General features: G+C 45.5%; 7 protein-coding genes across 9 annotated transcripts; 3 read left to right on the top strand and 4 right to left on the bottom strand.

The window, feature by feature from the left end:
* The first annotated feature begins 341 nt into the window (after positions 1–341).
* Positions 342–1,012, top strand: LOC122622497 (vesicle transport through interaction with t-SNAREs homolog 1A). Its single transcript, XM_043800968.1, has 2 exons — positions 342–592; positions 653–1,012. Exons 1-2 carry the CDS (start codon positions 434–436, stop codon positions 860–862), a joined length of 369 nt encoding a protein of 122 aa, XP_043656903.1. The 5' UTR covers positions 342–433; the 3' UTR covers positions 863–1,012.
* Positions 1,013–1,046: 34 nt separating this feature from the next.
* On the bottom strand, positions 1,047–3,421 carry LOC122622495 (WD repeat-containing protein 37). Its single transcript, XM_043800966.1, has 3 exons — positions 3,000–3,421; positions 2,290–2,851; positions 1,047–2,231 (listed from the first exon to the last, which is right to left on the bottom strand). Exons 1-3 carry the CDS (start codon positions 3,151–3,153, stop codon positions 1,484–1,486), a joined length of 1,464 nt encoding a protein of 487 aa, XP_043656901.1. The 5' UTR covers positions 3,154–3,421; the 3' UTR covers positions 1,047–1,483.
* Positions 3,422–4,026: 605 nt separating this feature from the next.
* On the top strand, positions 4,027–5,543 carry LOC122622496 (cyclin-Q). Its single transcript, XM_043800967.1, has 3 exons — positions 4,027–4,370; positions 4,433–4,577; positions 4,640–5,543. Exons 1-3 carry the CDS (start codon positions 4,093–4,095, stop codon positions 5,189–5,191), a joined length of 975 nt encoding a protein of 324 aa, XP_043656902.1. The 5' UTR covers positions 4,027–4,092; the 3' UTR covers positions 5,192–5,543.
* A 195-nt stretch (positions 5,544–5,738) lies between these two features.
* Positions 5,739–6,753, top strand: LOC122621278 (glucosidase 2 subunit beta). 2 transcript variants are annotated; one of them, XM_043799097.1, is made up of 3 exons: positions 5,739–5,951; positions 6,030–6,217; positions 6,278–6,753. In XM_043799097.1, exons 1-3 carry the CDS (start codon positions 5,835–5,837, stop codon positions 6,594–6,596), a joined length of 624 nt encoding a protein of 207 aa, XP_043655032.1. In that variant the 5' UTR covers positions 5,739–5,834; the 3' UTR covers positions 6,597–6,753. The 2 variants fall into 2 exon arrangements, with proteins under 2 accessions (XP_043655032.1, XP_043655031.1); XM_043799096.1 differs by having other exon boundaries at positions 5,744–5,951; positions 6,012–6,217; positions 6,278–6,745.
* Positions 6,754–7,315: 562 nt separating this feature from the next.
* LOC122621204 (protein catecholamines up-like) lies at positions 7,316–8,458 on the bottom strand. Its single transcript, XM_043798991.1, has one exon. The coding sequence runs from the start codon at positions 8,456–8,458 to the stop codon at positions 8,096–8,098; it is 363 nt and encodes a 120-aa protein (XP_043654926.1). The 3' UTR covers positions 7,316–8,095.
* A 45-nt stretch (positions 8,459–8,503) lies between these two features.
* Positions 8,504–13,601, bottom strand: LOC122618813 (UPF0565 protein C2orf69 homolog). 2 transcript variants are annotated; one of them, XM_043795394.1, is made up of 6 exons: positions 13,459–13,601; positions 10,116–10,489; positions 9,951–10,055; positions 9,239–9,890; positions 8,895–9,060; positions 8,504–8,838 (listed from the first exon to the last, which is right to left on the bottom strand). In XM_043795394.1, exons 2-6 carry the CDS (start codon positions 10,433–10,435, stop codon positions 8,504–8,506), a joined length of 1,578 nt encoding a protein of 525 aa, XP_043651329.1. In that variant the 5' UTR covers positions 10,436–10,489; positions 13,459–13,601. The 2 variants fall into 2 exon arrangements, with proteins under 2 accessions (XP_043651329.1, XP_043651330.1); XM_043795395.1 differs by having other exon boundaries at positions 8,504–8,835.
* Positions 10,435–13,247, bottom strand: LOC122618814 (potassium channel subfamily K member 15). Its single transcript, XM_043795396.1, has one exon. It carries the CDS (start codon positions 12,034–12,036, stop codon positions 10,870–10,872), a length of 1,167 nt encoding a protein of 388 aa, XP_043651331.1. The 5' UTR covers positions 12,037–13,247; the 3' UTR covers positions 10,435–10,869.
* Positions 13,602–15,272: the final 1,671 nt, after the last annotated feature.

Raw genomic sequence — 15,272 nt, 5'->3', positions numbered from 1 at the left:
TTCTGACCAACGGACCTACTTCCTCCTGTCGACCAGAAATATGTCCATTTATCTGATCGCCTTTTAGAAATCCCATTTGGCATATCCATCAGCTCGTTCAAATACCGTTATTATAGATATTTTTAGAGTACTTCCTGTACTTCCAGATGGGGAGAAAGCCACCCTAAAAAACCAAATGAACTAATACTTCCTAGAATTAGAAAACATAATATTAAGCAAATATGGTAATTTGCATTTCAAATTCCAACTGCTATCAGTGCTGTAAAGTGCAAAAAGTACCAACAGGTGGCTTCACGCAAAACGCGTTAGTAACTTGCTATACGGCACTTAGGTGTTTTCACTGCATGGCTCACCACGGCCACACTCTGCCTTTGTTTTGTTTTGATATCTCCACTGAAAAGCATTTAAATTGGTTCGAATCCTGAGCAAAATTATGTCGTACGCCGGCTATAGCCAGCTGCCCAGTGGCAGCGACCAGGAGCGCAGGCAGGCGCAGCTCGCGGCCAGCACCTACGACGTACTGCAGCGGACGACAGACAGTATCCAGCGATCCAACCAGATTGCCATCGAAACGGAGAACATGGGGGCGGAAGTAATTACCCAAAAACTATTCATTAACCGGGCTTTCTAATGCTGGCTTACCCTTCTACAGGTGCTGGGTGAACTGGGCGAGCAAAGGGAATCGCTGCTGCGCACCACCCGCCGCCTGGAGGACGCCGACCAGGATCTGTCCAAGTCGAGGATCATCATCCGGAAGTTGAGCAGGGAGGTGCTCTACAACAAGATCATCCTGATCCTGATCATCATCCTGGAGGTGGGCATACTCGTCGGCTTGCTGGTGCTGAAGTTTGCTCACCTGTGAGCCCATGCCACTATATTCCAAAGTAATAGTCACGAAACAGGCGAAGGACTATGTCTATGTATTAATCGTTACGAATGCTTTGCCCTAGATAATAAGTATATAAATGTATATAACGCAACGAAGAAATATATACTCTGAGAAAAAAAACAAGCTTCATTGAAATCCGATTGCAATTTAAACACACTTTTAGGATATACCCAGCGATGAATCGGGTGCTTGATTATGTTTATTCATGTTGACTAAAGCGTTAATGGCTTAGACGTCTATAATATGTATAATGGTAGTAAAACACAGATAAAATCAGAGCTGGACATCGGAAGCTCTGCACTCCAGTCCCATTAGCCCGATCCCAACGCATATAGCCTATAACAATGATAAAATGTAGTTCGTGCAGCACGCTATGCCACGACTATTTGGCAAAAAGCAACGATAATTACACTCAGTGGGCGACACCTAGATAGTAGAACATCCTGAACAATGTCTGCATAATACTTGATCTATGATAAACGGTTACATATAAGTATAAGCATCGCTTTGGAGATGCTTTGTTCGAGAGATGTTTCGGATTTCGCGGGCTGCACCTCCTCATTCCTTTGGCGCAGCTCTCCGCTTCAGCCGCCTTCAATTGTCCTTCGGTAGAACGATGGACCAGCCGAAAACGCGGCGATCGAAGCCACAGGAGAAGAGGTCGCAGTCGAGCAGCGGTTCCTCCGCCCACGCTACAGACGACACCATCCGTCGGTGGCCCTGCCGACTGGTTCGTGGCAATCGGGCGATTCTCTGCCCGTTCAAATCAAACAGACGGATCTGCCGATTGTCATGCGGTATGGCGATAATTCCTCCAGTGGAGACCGCCAACCGATTGACCGAGGAATCTGTTCGGATGGTGGCCAAGGCGGATCGCATGTTGCGCAGCTCCCAGACCTTAATTGTGCGATCATCTGACCCGGACACCACCTTGTCGTCCCGAGCGAACACACTGGATGTAACCGTTTCCGTGTGCCCTTGGAAGACGGAGACCACTGGAATTGCCTCTCGGAAGTCCCACAGACGGAACGTTGTGTCCCTGGAAGCGGTGACCACCAGGCGTTGGGTGGGATGTGCCGACACGTGGGTGAGTTCGTGATCGTGCCCAGTGAGTGGCTGTAGTGGTTGGCCTGTCTCCACGTCCCATAGGATAGCAGTCCGATCCCAGCTGCCAGTTATGATTTGATCCATTGAAGAGAGCCAATCGGCGGCTACAACCACTGAAAGATGACCTCCGGGGCCTGTGAACTCGCAGAGCGGAGTGCGCAAGGTATCCACACGATCGCGATCCTCCACCTGTTCATCACTATCGTCCAGTTCCTCCTCTGAAGAATGACCCTTCCTGATTACACACACACCTATTATTAACTGAATTTTAAACGTATTCCCAAGTTACTCACTTCGGCACTTCCCAGTTGACGGCCGCCTGCCAGATGTGGGCAGTCCCATCACCACTGCCGGTGAGCACGAGATCTCGCTGCTGATGGAACTTGATAGAGTTTACGGAGCCGGCGTGCCCTTGGTACTGCAACAGACACCTGGCGCTCTCCACGCCCCAGATGCAGGCCGTGTGATCAGCGGAGGCAGTGCCAATAATGGGCTGTCCCGCCTTGGCGGCAACCTGCCAGATCCCATCCTTGTGGCCGCCGAATTCTCGCACCACCGTGCTGACCACCGTGGGCGCCTTAAAGCTCGAAACGATGCGGCTGGTCTGGGCCTTGATCTTGTTGCTGGCCTTAGCTTTGCTGCCGCCGGTAGCGCTGCTTAGTTTGGCCTTCAAGCTCTTGTGTGTGCTGGTTGCGGCAGCCAGGAAGCTGCCTGCCACTTCGTCTGCCTGGGTGGCAGGCGTGGCCAAAGCTGTTGATGAGGCCTGAGTGCTCAGTGAACCTCCTGCTGCGGATCTGGCCTCGGGTGGAATCAATGACTCCTTGGTGGTGGTGGCTATATCAAGCTTTTCCTGAACTACAACAGAAAATAAGTTTTAATCAAATGCGTACAATAAAAAAGTATACATATGTTAACAATAAATAGTAAAGCCCCACAGAAATATGTTCTTATTATGCACGAGGAACGGCTCCTTAAGGAGTTGTGAAGTATATATGATACTCACGGGCCTGGTTCTCCAGATATAACTGCTCAAACTCCCGCTCGATCTGGGCGAAAAGGACGTGCAGACGTGCCCGGAATGGTGCATCCTCTGGAACGGCGGCCACGTCCTCCGTCAAACTGGTGAGACGGACAGCCCGTGTCTTGCTAGCCTTCATGCTCACTTTTCGCCTTTTTGTTGTGTATCTCGCAAGTGATTTTCTGAGCCGAGCTGGTCGGCGATTTCCGTTTCCTGCTTGGCAGGGCGCCCAAGGGAATCCAATTAGCGGTCAGGGGTTGCAGACTCGCGCTCTATTGATCCATCTTCCACTGCTGGCGACGCATTTGCTGCTTTTGCTGGCTGGTGGACTGCTGTTGCACTTGGTTTTCGCAATGATAATATACCTATTATGGGTGTAGGTGTGCGCGGGGGGAGTAGGCGGAACAGCTGGCGATGGAGATGTGTTTATCGAGTGGAATCGATGTGCGATTATCGCACTATCGGCATGTGGTACACTGAGAGGAAATTAAACAAAACAAAAATTAAATAATTTTTATAGGATTTAACTGAAAAAGCATTTTATTAATTATTTAAGACGTTACCCTTGAAGTTATAAATTATAAAGGTTCAAAAAAATATAAATGTGTTTATTTGAAGTGATAATTATAATTACACTAACATGTTGTTGGAATTTACTAAATTATTTTTATATTAAATATTAACACATATATAAGAATTTATGTTTAAGTAATTTTATTTTTCTCAGTGTAATTTGGCTTGAGAGAGGCTCTGGAGAGTCAGTGCTGAGCAACGATTACTTTATTTCGAATCTGACACGTGAAGGTATTTAAGTTCAAATATAGATTTAAATTTATGCAGCGCTTATTGACAATAATTTATAAGGGTTGATTATCCTGTTATAACCCTTAAAACCGAAGTAATATCCCTTATCAACACTGTGTTTTTGAACAGCTGTTTGGCCTGTTCGTTGTAGGTACTATTTTTGAAAAGACAATTGGGGTTTCGAGATAAACAACTCGGACACCCTTTAAGTTGGATCCCAATCGAACAGCTGACATACCTTCGGACCCGTTAGATTTCCCCGATCGCCCTGCATATGATATCATATCTCCCATTACAGCGCTGCAGTTCAATCAAACCGGTTTGTGGCCTCTCGACTTTTCGGTGGTCTCAGTTCACGTTCATTTCCCAACCAGTCCAATTGCTTTTATTTTGCTTTTCGGCTGCCAACGAAATCGTTTACATCCACCCACCTCCATCCTTTCATTCAGTTCGGCCTGGGAATAGCAGCATGAAAAACGTTTTGGATGTAATGTCGTTGCAGCAGCACGTGGAGTCGAACAAGGCGCAGACCATGAAGCCCATCGACTATCGGTAAGTTGGATGATCCAACCTGAAGATACCACCTATGTATATCTATGCCATCTGTGCCGCAGCAAACTGAACAAACCCGGAGTGGTGCCGATGTACATCTTCGAGTGCGCTGCCAAGTTGAAAATGAAACCACTGACGGCAGCCTGTGCGGCCATAGTGTTCCATCGTTTCTTCCGGGAGGTCAAGGCCAGTGACTACGATGAGTTCGTGAGTATACCATGCCCCAAAATCGAACCCATCTCATAAGACCAACCTTCTGGAATCCTCAGCTCATTGCCGCGTCCTCGCTGTACTTGGCTGGCAAAATCAAGGAGGACGAAAGTGTCAAGATACGCGATGTCATCAACGTGGCATATTGCACCCTGAACCGGGGCAATGCTCCATTGGACCTGAACGATGAGTACTGGTCGATGAGGGACGCCATTGTCCAGGCCGAGCTACTCATAACGCGCACCCTGGGCTTCGATCTCAACATAGATCTGGCCCACAAGTACTTACTGCACTACATGAAGACCCTGCAAGACTGGGTGGGCCCCGAGGTGTGGAACTCGGTGCCCATCGCCAAGGCAGCAGCCTCCTATCTGCAAGACTTTCACCACAGCGCCAATATCCTGAAGTACAAGCCCACCCATGTGGCCATAGGATGCCTCTCACTGGCGCTCCAGACCTACGGCATCCAGGTACCGCTCACCGACGAGTCCGACGAATCCGCTATGTGGTACAAGCCCTTGGTCAAGGACTTCACCAGAGAGAACCAGTGGGAAATCATCGAGAACGTGATTGAAGTTTACAAGCATGAGGCCTTCCTGAAGGCCGCCTAATCCCTCCGAGACTGCCAAAACCATTCCTTCTTCCATCTGAACTTATTTATTTCCCCTCGCACCTCATAAACCAATCTCAGATTTTACTAGACCTATGCTCAAATGTCCATTGCATTTACATGCCCTTGCCAAAACAAATAAATCTACCGGGAATGAAATGCTTATGTGCTCGGAGGGCGAGAGTACTTTTACCTATCACCGGAGACGATAGATCTATTCCTTATTTACTTATTTATACAATGATTCAATAAACGATTGTTCACTGGGTCTATAAGATTATAAAGTATTTTAAGATTGTTGGTTTTGTCGCATTTATTACAGCATTTAATAAAAGAAAAAATTTATAAATTTATGTACCTTTAAACTGCAAATTTACAACCCCTACATTTAATAAAATTATATTATCAGATCGAAACTTTAAACACATTACAGATATATTAAATAAGATAATTCTTATCCACTTTAACAAAATATTGAAATCAATCGCTCTGTTAATTCATTACTCTTCCCAGGGATGGATGACAACCCTGGGCCCCAACTCAACAGTGTTGGCTAACGCTGGCATGTACAAAAACAATGCTAGTTCGTAAACAAAACATATTTTTTATACATTACTTTGCCAAAGCGAAAAAACAAGGACAATATGCGTAAGACGTGGGTGAAGAGGGAAAATATATACTTCAAGCCCTTCTACAAGCAGAAGTCAAAGATGTTCCTGCTGCTAATATTCCTGGTGGGGATTTCCTTCATCGCGTATCAGGTAAGAGTCTGGCAAGGATTTGACTGCGCAAAGTGTTTAATGTGTAACCAATAACGATAGGCCTTCTCGCTGAACCAGCTGCCCGGAGTGCCTGCTCCTTGGAATCTGCAGCAGATCAAGCGAAAGCACCAGCAGATGATGCAGTCTCTGGGCAGCAAGCAGCGCGACGTGGACGACTTCGATGGCGGAGGAGGGGATGCAGTTACTCCGGCAGGCGGAGAAACCTCAGCTGTGGCTGGCCACGAGGATCCAATCAAGATTGTCAGGTGTGTATATGGATTATTGTTGGATTCCGGAAATTTCTCATCCTGTTCATATACCTTTAGGGGCACAAGGCTCTTCGACTACGACGCCTACAAGCCCAACTTCGAGGGCAAGTTCCGGTGTCTGGATGGCTCCAAGGAGATTCCGTTCGATCACCTGAACGACAACTATTGCGACTGTGAGGAGGACGGCAGCGATGAGCCCAGCACGAATGCCTGCACCAAGGGGCGGTTCTACTGCCGCTACCAGAAGCGTCACATCACGGGCCGGGGCCTGGATGTCTACGTGGCCAGCAGCCGAATCAATGACCACGTGTGCGACTGCTGCGACGGCAGCGACGAGTGGAGCACGGCGACCAAGTGCCCTAACTATTGTGCGTAGTTGCAGGCCGACGAGACTACTATTCCTCTTCCAACTCCACCTGTGCACCCAGGACACCAATCTCAAGGATGAAGCTGTCTGGCGCATCACAAGCGATATTTTTTGTACGAGTACAATAGAATTGTAATTTATTTTAAAATAAGTAGATTGAATAAAAGAAACAAATTCCAAGAAATACAATGGGGCCAGTTCCAGTTTTCACATTCAAAGAATCCGATGGGCGCATCCTTCGCAATGAAATCTTTGGGGACATGTGAAAACAAGAAGATTCCCCGTTGCTCAAATTAGTAATTTTATCCATATATGCTTATTCATTTTATTACCAGACTCACAAAAATCAGTAGAATTTACATAGGGAATTCTTTTTTGTTTTTTGCTCGACTTTCTCTGCACCTTTTTACTTTCAAATTCGCAGCATTTTCATTTATAATGTTCAATTTACATCTATGACCGTCTGTAATTTTAGATAATAGGGTTCTTGCCTAAAAATGTTTTGTGCATTTTAATCCGTAAAATGTACACCGACAAACTCTAAAGCAATTTTGAACTGCAAATTCTACAAGGTACGAAATTTTGTGTGTAATTATTCCCTTATATGCACAGTAAGTTTCACTGGATCCTCTCGGTTTGCTGGCTTTCTTGTCTTGGTGGATAAGCGGAAGCGGTAATGATCTCCATATCGATATATTTAGTTTAAGGAACGCGCGCCATTACAATTATTTCTCGGATCTGAATTGGCGAAATTCGCTTTATTCGCATTGAGTACTTCTTTGACTTGCCCAGCACAATCAGAAAAAACTACGTCTATGCCTGGACGAGAAGATTGCTATCGCCGCCGACTCTCGTCTCACAAATTTGATACTTTGCCCCCAGTTTGCGATGGAAACCGGGGATCAACCTAAGTAAAGTACATTTTTTGTTGTGGTTTTCTTTCCAGTTGCAACTTAAAGTAAGCTTACGTACGCTAAGTAATACTTAATCAGAGGGCTTGTGGGTGTGTGATTTAGGTTGGTTAGATTTATGCGTCTGTGCGGATGATGTATAAATTCATTGGGGTACTTAAAACGAAAATTGCTTGAGACCACGCTACGATTACAGTGGTTGCTCTACGAAGTTTATATCATGTGCGCAAATCACAAATCTTTTTCAATTACAAATAAATAGCATGGAGTGTTTGTATAAAATAAGAGAGGTCTTTAAAATCAGCATATATATATAAATACACATATATATATATATATTCGGATTATGTATATTATTGCACTGATGAGATTTTGCTTTCAGTTTGGGGTGAATTACGAAAATGAGATGAGCAGTTACAAAATACAAAAAAATGGGAATAAATAAATACATATACAAAAAAAGAAGGGACGAAACACTGGACATATAATATAGGACGTGGTAAGTGTGACTCGACTTAAGCTAAGTGCTGATTTTGCTGGTGGTTCTAAGAAACGTTCTCTCGTACAAGTATACATAGATATAGTTAGGCTACAGATCTAACGGCAAAGCGTATAATACAATTTCTGCAGTTTGCGTTTCGAGCGACACTGATGATGATGGTGGTGCGAGTGGTGATGTGAGTGGTGGTGGTGGTGATGCCTGTGAGATGTTGCCGGATGGTGATGATGGCGCGCCTGTGGCGGCTGCTGCGGTTGCTGTTGTTGCATATGGCTGTGGTGATGATTATTTACAAGGCTCGCGGACGAGGCGCTCAGGGCCACCGCCGACGAGATCAGGGCCGCAGCCAGGCGCGAAGAGGAGGCCAGGGCGAGCTCCGGAGCGGCAGCCAGCAGCTGCTGGTGGTGATGGCGCAGCTGCGCCACCTGCTGACGCTTGAGGGCGGCCGTTCCCTTGCGCATCGCATGCAAGCGACGCCTGTGGTGATGCGGATGCAGTTGCAGCTGTCACTTTGCCTCCTCGCCGGCTTCCAACAGATTGTTGCTACCATTGTTGGTGGCGGTCACCGCCGCCGAAGACTGCTCACTGATTCCGACTCCTTGCTGCTGCTGGATTTGCTGTTGCTGCTGGTTGAGCGCATGGACGTGCTGGCAAAAGGCCTGAAGAACCTCGAAGTGGGTCATCAGATTCGCCGGCTGATTATCGTAGTGTAAGTGCCGCGTGATCGGCGCATTCAGCCTCCGTAGCATCTCCGTGAATAGCTTCTCCTCCTTTCTAATCCAGGGGCGACGATCATCCTGCACCTGATAGGGCGTCAGGTGGACATGGATGTTCATGCCTGCTTAATGAGTCCCACTCGTTAGTTGACTTAACTTGACATTTGCTCTCTGCACTTACCCATCCGCGTTAGTGTTTCCAGCAAACTTCGGGATGTTATCCATGTGTTCTTTTGGCCACCGTGGCCGCCATCCAGCCAGTACATGTCTGAAATCCGGGAGAGAAGGCGGCACATGCTGCTGTCGTCGGGCGTAAGAGTTTTAAGATAGTGGAACTCGTAGATGAACTAAAAATAAAAATGAAAATGCAGATAAGTAAGGTCAGTGGGGTTATGGCCACAACCCACAGACTCCGATTCAGCGTTTAGATGTATACTCTTCCCGCTTTGTCGACACTTCTGAAAAGGATGGGAGCTGGCGCATTGGCGAGTGGGTCAACTAGTTAACGAACCAAACGCGACTCACTTGATTGAGCACGACGCAGCCCTTGCTAAAGCCAATCAGCACCAGCTTGGATTTGTCCAGATTGAGGTTCTCCCGCCACCAAAGCGGATTGCTGTCGCTGGTTGCCGTGGATGTGGAGGTGCCCATGGCCGAGGCTGTTGTTGTAGTGGCAGCAGGAACCTGCCTCGTACCACAATCGTTGTTGTAGTGCTCCACATTGTTGGTGGCATTTATCGCCGTTGTAGGAGAAGTCATTTTTATGGCCGCCGGCGTCTGCTGCTGCTGTTGCAGCTGCTGGTTGTTCACTTGCTCTTGGTGGTTGTTCACACTGTCATTGTTGCCGCCACCGCCAATGTTGCCATTATTCCCGGACACATTGTTCACTGCCTCCGGCACTTCATTGCCCACTATCGGAAATATGACTGCCCCATCCGCGTCCACTGTGATATTCTCCTGCACCTGCAGTATGTCAATGTCCATCTCCTGGCTGCTGTCGTTGGCCGGTGCCGATTGTGAGTTGGACTCCGAGGTGACCGTGGCGTTGGATAGCGTGAGAGCTGCGGCCGCAGCAGCAGCAGCCACTGCCGCCGCAGCTGCCGCTGCCTGGGCGGCCTGATCTAGGATTTCGTTCTCTGGTATGGAGATCAGGCGCTGCGATAGATTCTGAAGCAGTCTGTGGGGATAAACAATACTTTTCACAAGAGCTTTCTTGAATTGTAAGCTGTGCACCTACTTTTCTAAGTGCTGGAGGGCATGGTTCATGGGCGTGTGATCCGGAACTCCTGCGTTGTTGCCCCTCACAAAATTGTCAAAGCAACTAAAGGTCTTGAACTCCATGCTGCACGGGTAAACGCGAATATTTTAGAGGAAATTAATACTGATATATGCAAAAACTTACCGCACGGGCCGAATGACGATTATGTGTGACCGGGGAAAGGCCTCGCGCAGGAGGATGGCCGAGTTTTCGAGGTTGTACTTCATATAGCCTCGGCTGTCGCGGTTTGTCTCCATGCTCTCCGGGAAGTCCTGGACGTCCCCACCAAAGTAGATTATGGCCGTGGAGTCCTCCGGCACGTGCACCGAGTGCTGGCGCACGATCGGCGGGCAGTAGACGATGTCATTGGCCCGGTTCTGGAATCCGGCCACGGAAAAGATGCGGAATGGGCCGGCCGAAGTGCTTGGCGTGCACAGACGCTCCCCGCTGCCGCCGCCAAGCATGCCCTCGAAGTTACGGATCCGCTCTTGCAGTTGCAGGAATTGATCAATGGTGAGCTGCAGGGTCGAATGGGTTCGTAGGGGATTACTTGCTGGGCAGGATATATGAGGGATTAACCAATCGCAGCATCATTTTCACAGCTCACACACAAACGCTAATTTCTAAAACATTCCCCAATTGTCAAAATTAGAAGTACCCCAATATCTTTTTAGATTTCTAAATAGAATAACTGATGGCATCCAAAATCTATAATGTACTTCATTACTGGTTTTTAACCCTAACAATCTAACCCCTACAATCTTATAATACACTTGCTTTTTCTTTTGTTCCTTTAAGATAGAACAAGTTGGGATTAGTGATATATAAATCTAATTAAGGCACGGCGGATTTGAAAACTTGGTAAATTACTCGCCGCTCCTAACGATCTATTTGTATCCTAGTAGTAGTCATCCTCGTACGCATCCCTAGGATTTCCGCAGCAGCCGACGAAACGCAGCCGGGTATCCTCCATGCAAAGTTTGGCATCCTCGCGCATCTCGCGTGCCTTTAGGCGGACCTCTTCGCGCATCAGGTTGCGACACATGGCCACCAGACCCATGCCCAACAGCATGTAGACAAAGTTAATGGCCAATTTGGAGTGCTGATCGGCGGCCACGGACTGCAGCTGGGCCAGCTCGGCAGGATCGGCTGAAATGTCTTCCTGCAACTTTTGCGTCGCCGCATTCACATCCGCAGTGGTGGTAAGCGAAGCACCGGGCACAAAGTCGCCAAATCCAATCTTGCACAGCGAGGTCATGCAGAAGTAGAAACTGTTCAGTAAGCTCCACCTCTCCCAGTTGGCAAACATCACGGTGCCGGTGAGGACGTAAAAGAATATGACCCACAGACAAGCGGTTGACGGTACAATGACCTTTTTGCGTGTCAAGCTGACACCACCCTCAAGGGCGTCCATCCGATCCAGACGCGGGTGCTCCTGGGTGCAGTCGTGCAGGGATCGGTAGAGGAACTTAAACGATCTAGCCAGCACTCTGCCCATGTTGAGGAAGTACAGGATGTACAGGGGTATGCCGAAAGTGGCATAGATCACGGTGAATCCTTTGCCCCATGGAGTTCGGGGCACCATGTTGCCGTAGCCAATCATGGTTATAACCGAAAGGCAGAACATCAGGGCAGCCGGAAAGCTCCAGATCTGCTCTGGACTTCTTCCCACATAGCCGTGTTTGACGACTCCGGCTATTTGCGCCTGGTACTCCCTCAGTACCTCGTTCGTGGCCTCTGTCCAGAGCCTTCGATCGATAATGTTGTGCTCCTCCGTGATGCTCCACAACTGCTGGGAGCAGTTCTGGCGCAGCTCCATCACAAGGCCAGCCGTCTTGTCCTCGAACTGGCGCTCGATGTGCATGAAGGCGAATGCCCCACAGATGGCATAGATTACGATCAGGGCGCCCACGCCCACCTGGGTGCACATAAAGGTGACGAAGTTCCGGCAGCAGCGTTTCACCCGTTTGCGCGGCTGGTTGCTCGGCGTAGAGGAAACACTCGATGCCCCTCCCATGACCCCTGCTCCACCGGGAGATGGTTTCCTCTGAAACTTGCTGGCCATTTCAATAGCTCGTGGATTGCATAACCGATTCCACGGACTCCGGATATCTCCCTTCTGGTCAAAAGGCCTTAAAGACCGACGGTGTGCAATTAATTGGACAGTTATCGATTTCCAATCTGATTTAGAGCACAGCGAGTGTGGAAATCAGCAAGTTGTCTAAAAATAGACCCACGCCTTTGCACGGCACATTTTCCACAAGATCAAACGAAAGATTTTCCCGACTGCACACAACCGATCTATGCGGGCGCCAAAATTCAACTGGTGGAAGTCTGTTCTGAGGGAAAATCTCCCAAGAGCCAGAGAGCAAACGAGCGGAAAAGCCAGTGGAAAAGCGAATCTATGGAAAACAAATATTGTGGCTCAGCTATTTATGCCAGCAAAGTGCCCGCGGTTCTAAATAAGGCCATTTACGTCAAAATTATGGACGGGGCAATCAAGCCATCACTGTGGTGCAGGTGCAATATACAGCATTTCCGTAGTGAAGAATAGTTATGAATTGGTGGACTATGATTAAGCATCCTATTAAGCATCTTCATACCGATTTCGTTAAAAATACATTGAAATACCAATTGATATTTTAAGATGTCATAACGACTAATGGGAAAATCATCAGAGATAATGATAATGCATCTCGATCATCATTTATGTGCAATGAGAAAACAAGTAAATATAGCTGTTCTTATGGTCCTAAATCAAGATTTAACTGATATTATACAAAACTAATTATATAAAAGTTTCTGTACAGAAGAGAACTCAATGGAACACCAGTAATATTTCGACGTTGGGAGACACATACATATTTCCTCGACCATTTCGCGCAATTAGCGAACCCTAAAGATGCACCTCTTTACAATATTTTCGCAATTTTCCGAAAGGGATTGACGGCTAGCTGTTGGTCGTAAAAATTAAGGCACTTTGATTAACGACGGTGTGTGTGGTGGAGCAGACGGCGAGAGCTTTTGGGAATCTCGGAATCAGAATCTGAATCAGTATCAGAATCGGGCACTATTTTTACGGCTGGGCGATAAATCAAAACGGGGAAGAGCATCCGCCATCGGGTAACAACAATAAAACGGGGCCTCCCAAACAAACTATTCGTAAATATAAACAAAGAATTAAAAAACGAAAGCAGAGAACGCACTCAAACACACACACACGCACGCATAGGCGGCTGTGCTGATAGAGAAGAAGAGGAAGAGGGATCAAATACGCAAAAACGGGGGGTGAAAATGCGTAGCGAAGAGATAGATTTTTTCAATACCAGCGCACTCGCATTCACACACACACACACACGCTAACTCGCTGCTGCAGCACACTCACACTCACACAGTTAAAATTTCACAAAAAGTTTATGCAAAATTTTCCGGCGGATTGCACTCTGCAATTACCGTTGCAATTCACCTGCACTTCTCCGCTACTTACGCTGTTTATTCTCGTTAATCGTTGCGCGTGAAAATTCTGGCGTTCTGACTGCTCTTCCCGCGTATTTCCCGTATTCCCTCTTCGTCTGTTTTTCTTTTATCTTGCGTCTGTGTTTTCGCGACTAGAGCAGCCAGAACTATCGATGGCACTATCGGTGTTTTGTGTCCGTCGATAGTTTTGGTTCTATTGGGGAGCGCAAAACCAAGTCATTTTTTATTTTTTATTTCCCATTGTTTTAGGTTACATCTCATCTGCACAGTATTTTTAAAATGTTTTAATTTTGAATTTGTTTTTAAGCGCCTAGTATACATATAGTTGCTACCTATCGATATGTCAGTAAACAACTCAACTTGCGGTCACTTGACTACGGAAAATCGATTGTTAGAGTGCCCAGCGATCACAATTTGTTTAATCATTGAGCTGCATATCAAGTGGCAACTCCAAATTTGGCGGGCTCATCTTTAACATTCAAAAAGATAAAAACATCAAAACTAACTACGGAATATGTTTTTGACATAAAGTTGATTTATTCCAACAATGAAATAAAGTTCGTTTGGTAGCTTTAATGTAAATATATCTATATATTTTATATTTAGGTAATAAAAAGTAAATCATGATGCTTCCAGAATTATTACAACATCTAAGAGGCTTGACCTAACATATTTCAATAAAAAATATTCACTTGCTCCTTTTTCTAACTACTTTTGGTAAATATATAGTTGCTTCTTGAGTTCAAAATTAATACTTTTTTTTAAATTTAAATTTATATTTTACAACAATAATGTCATTCCCTTAAAAAGAATTTCTCGCTCCGTTTTGTTTCTGGATTGAATATATTTCATATTAGAGCATGAAACAAATTACAGCAAAAAATAAAACAAAGATAGCTGTGTGGCACTTATAATAATATAATATAATATCATTTATTTTCCGTAATATTTCTTAAAATTTGATAAACTGTTGTTAGCCTGGCTTTGAAATCGTAAGTAAAAATGCAGCAAATTGCAATAATCTTATTAAAAATAAATCATTTTTATATTTTAATTGAATTCCACTAATGACATAAATATTTCAACCTCCATTAAAACATAAACTCTTGAAAATCAATGTAAAAAGCTAAACTGACATTGACAATTTTCATTTTAAAACAAAGACGTTTTAGGAATTTGTACATCAGTTTTACTTGTTATCTAAACAATGGATAAAATCAGATTTTTATATATTTACTTTAACATAAATTTAAAAAACTAGTTTTTATTATTTTGACGGTCACAAAATGATTTGTTTAGAATTAATGATTTTAAAAAAATGTATGTTGTAAAAACAATGCTTACTTTGAGTTTATTAAAGCTTAAGCCATAATTTTATTTTCATTAGATTTTAAAAGGATCTGGACTCTTTTCAAGTGGAGTTGCTCCTTGATTCAATACATCGATGCATAAAAATTCATTAAGAAAGCAAACTAGCTATTGTGCAGCGAAGTAAATGTACTTTTACCTATGGCAGCAGACAATAGCTATTGAAATACCTTTATAGTTTAGCTTACCAAGTCTGACCAATTACTTACCTCGTCACCAAAATAGCAATCCGCAGAGGTTTTTGTGTCTGAAAAATGAAATTTCCGCCCGCAACTCCGACCCACACCCCAAATCCACCCCAAAATCCAAGGGCTCCAAACCCAAACCCAACCCCAAACCAAAACCCAAACTCGAACCCAAACCTAACGATTTGAATTGTGCTTCCAAGTAGGGACGTGGTCATGAAGGGCAGAACATGAAACGAGTGTAGTTGATATATGTAATAATAATAATCAT

The sequence above is a fragment of the Drosophila teissieri genome, chromosome 3R (genome assembly GCF_016746235.2).
Source record: "Drosophila teissieri strain GT53w chromosome 3R, Prin_Dtei_1.1, whole genome shotgun sequence".
In the NCBI taxonomy this organism is placed as follows: Eukaryota; Metazoa; Arthropoda; class Insecta; order Diptera; family Drosophilidae; genus Drosophila; species Drosophila teissieri.
The sequence above is the reverse complement of the archived record's forward strand: the minus strand, read 5'-3'. Positions and strand labels throughout refer to the sequence as shown.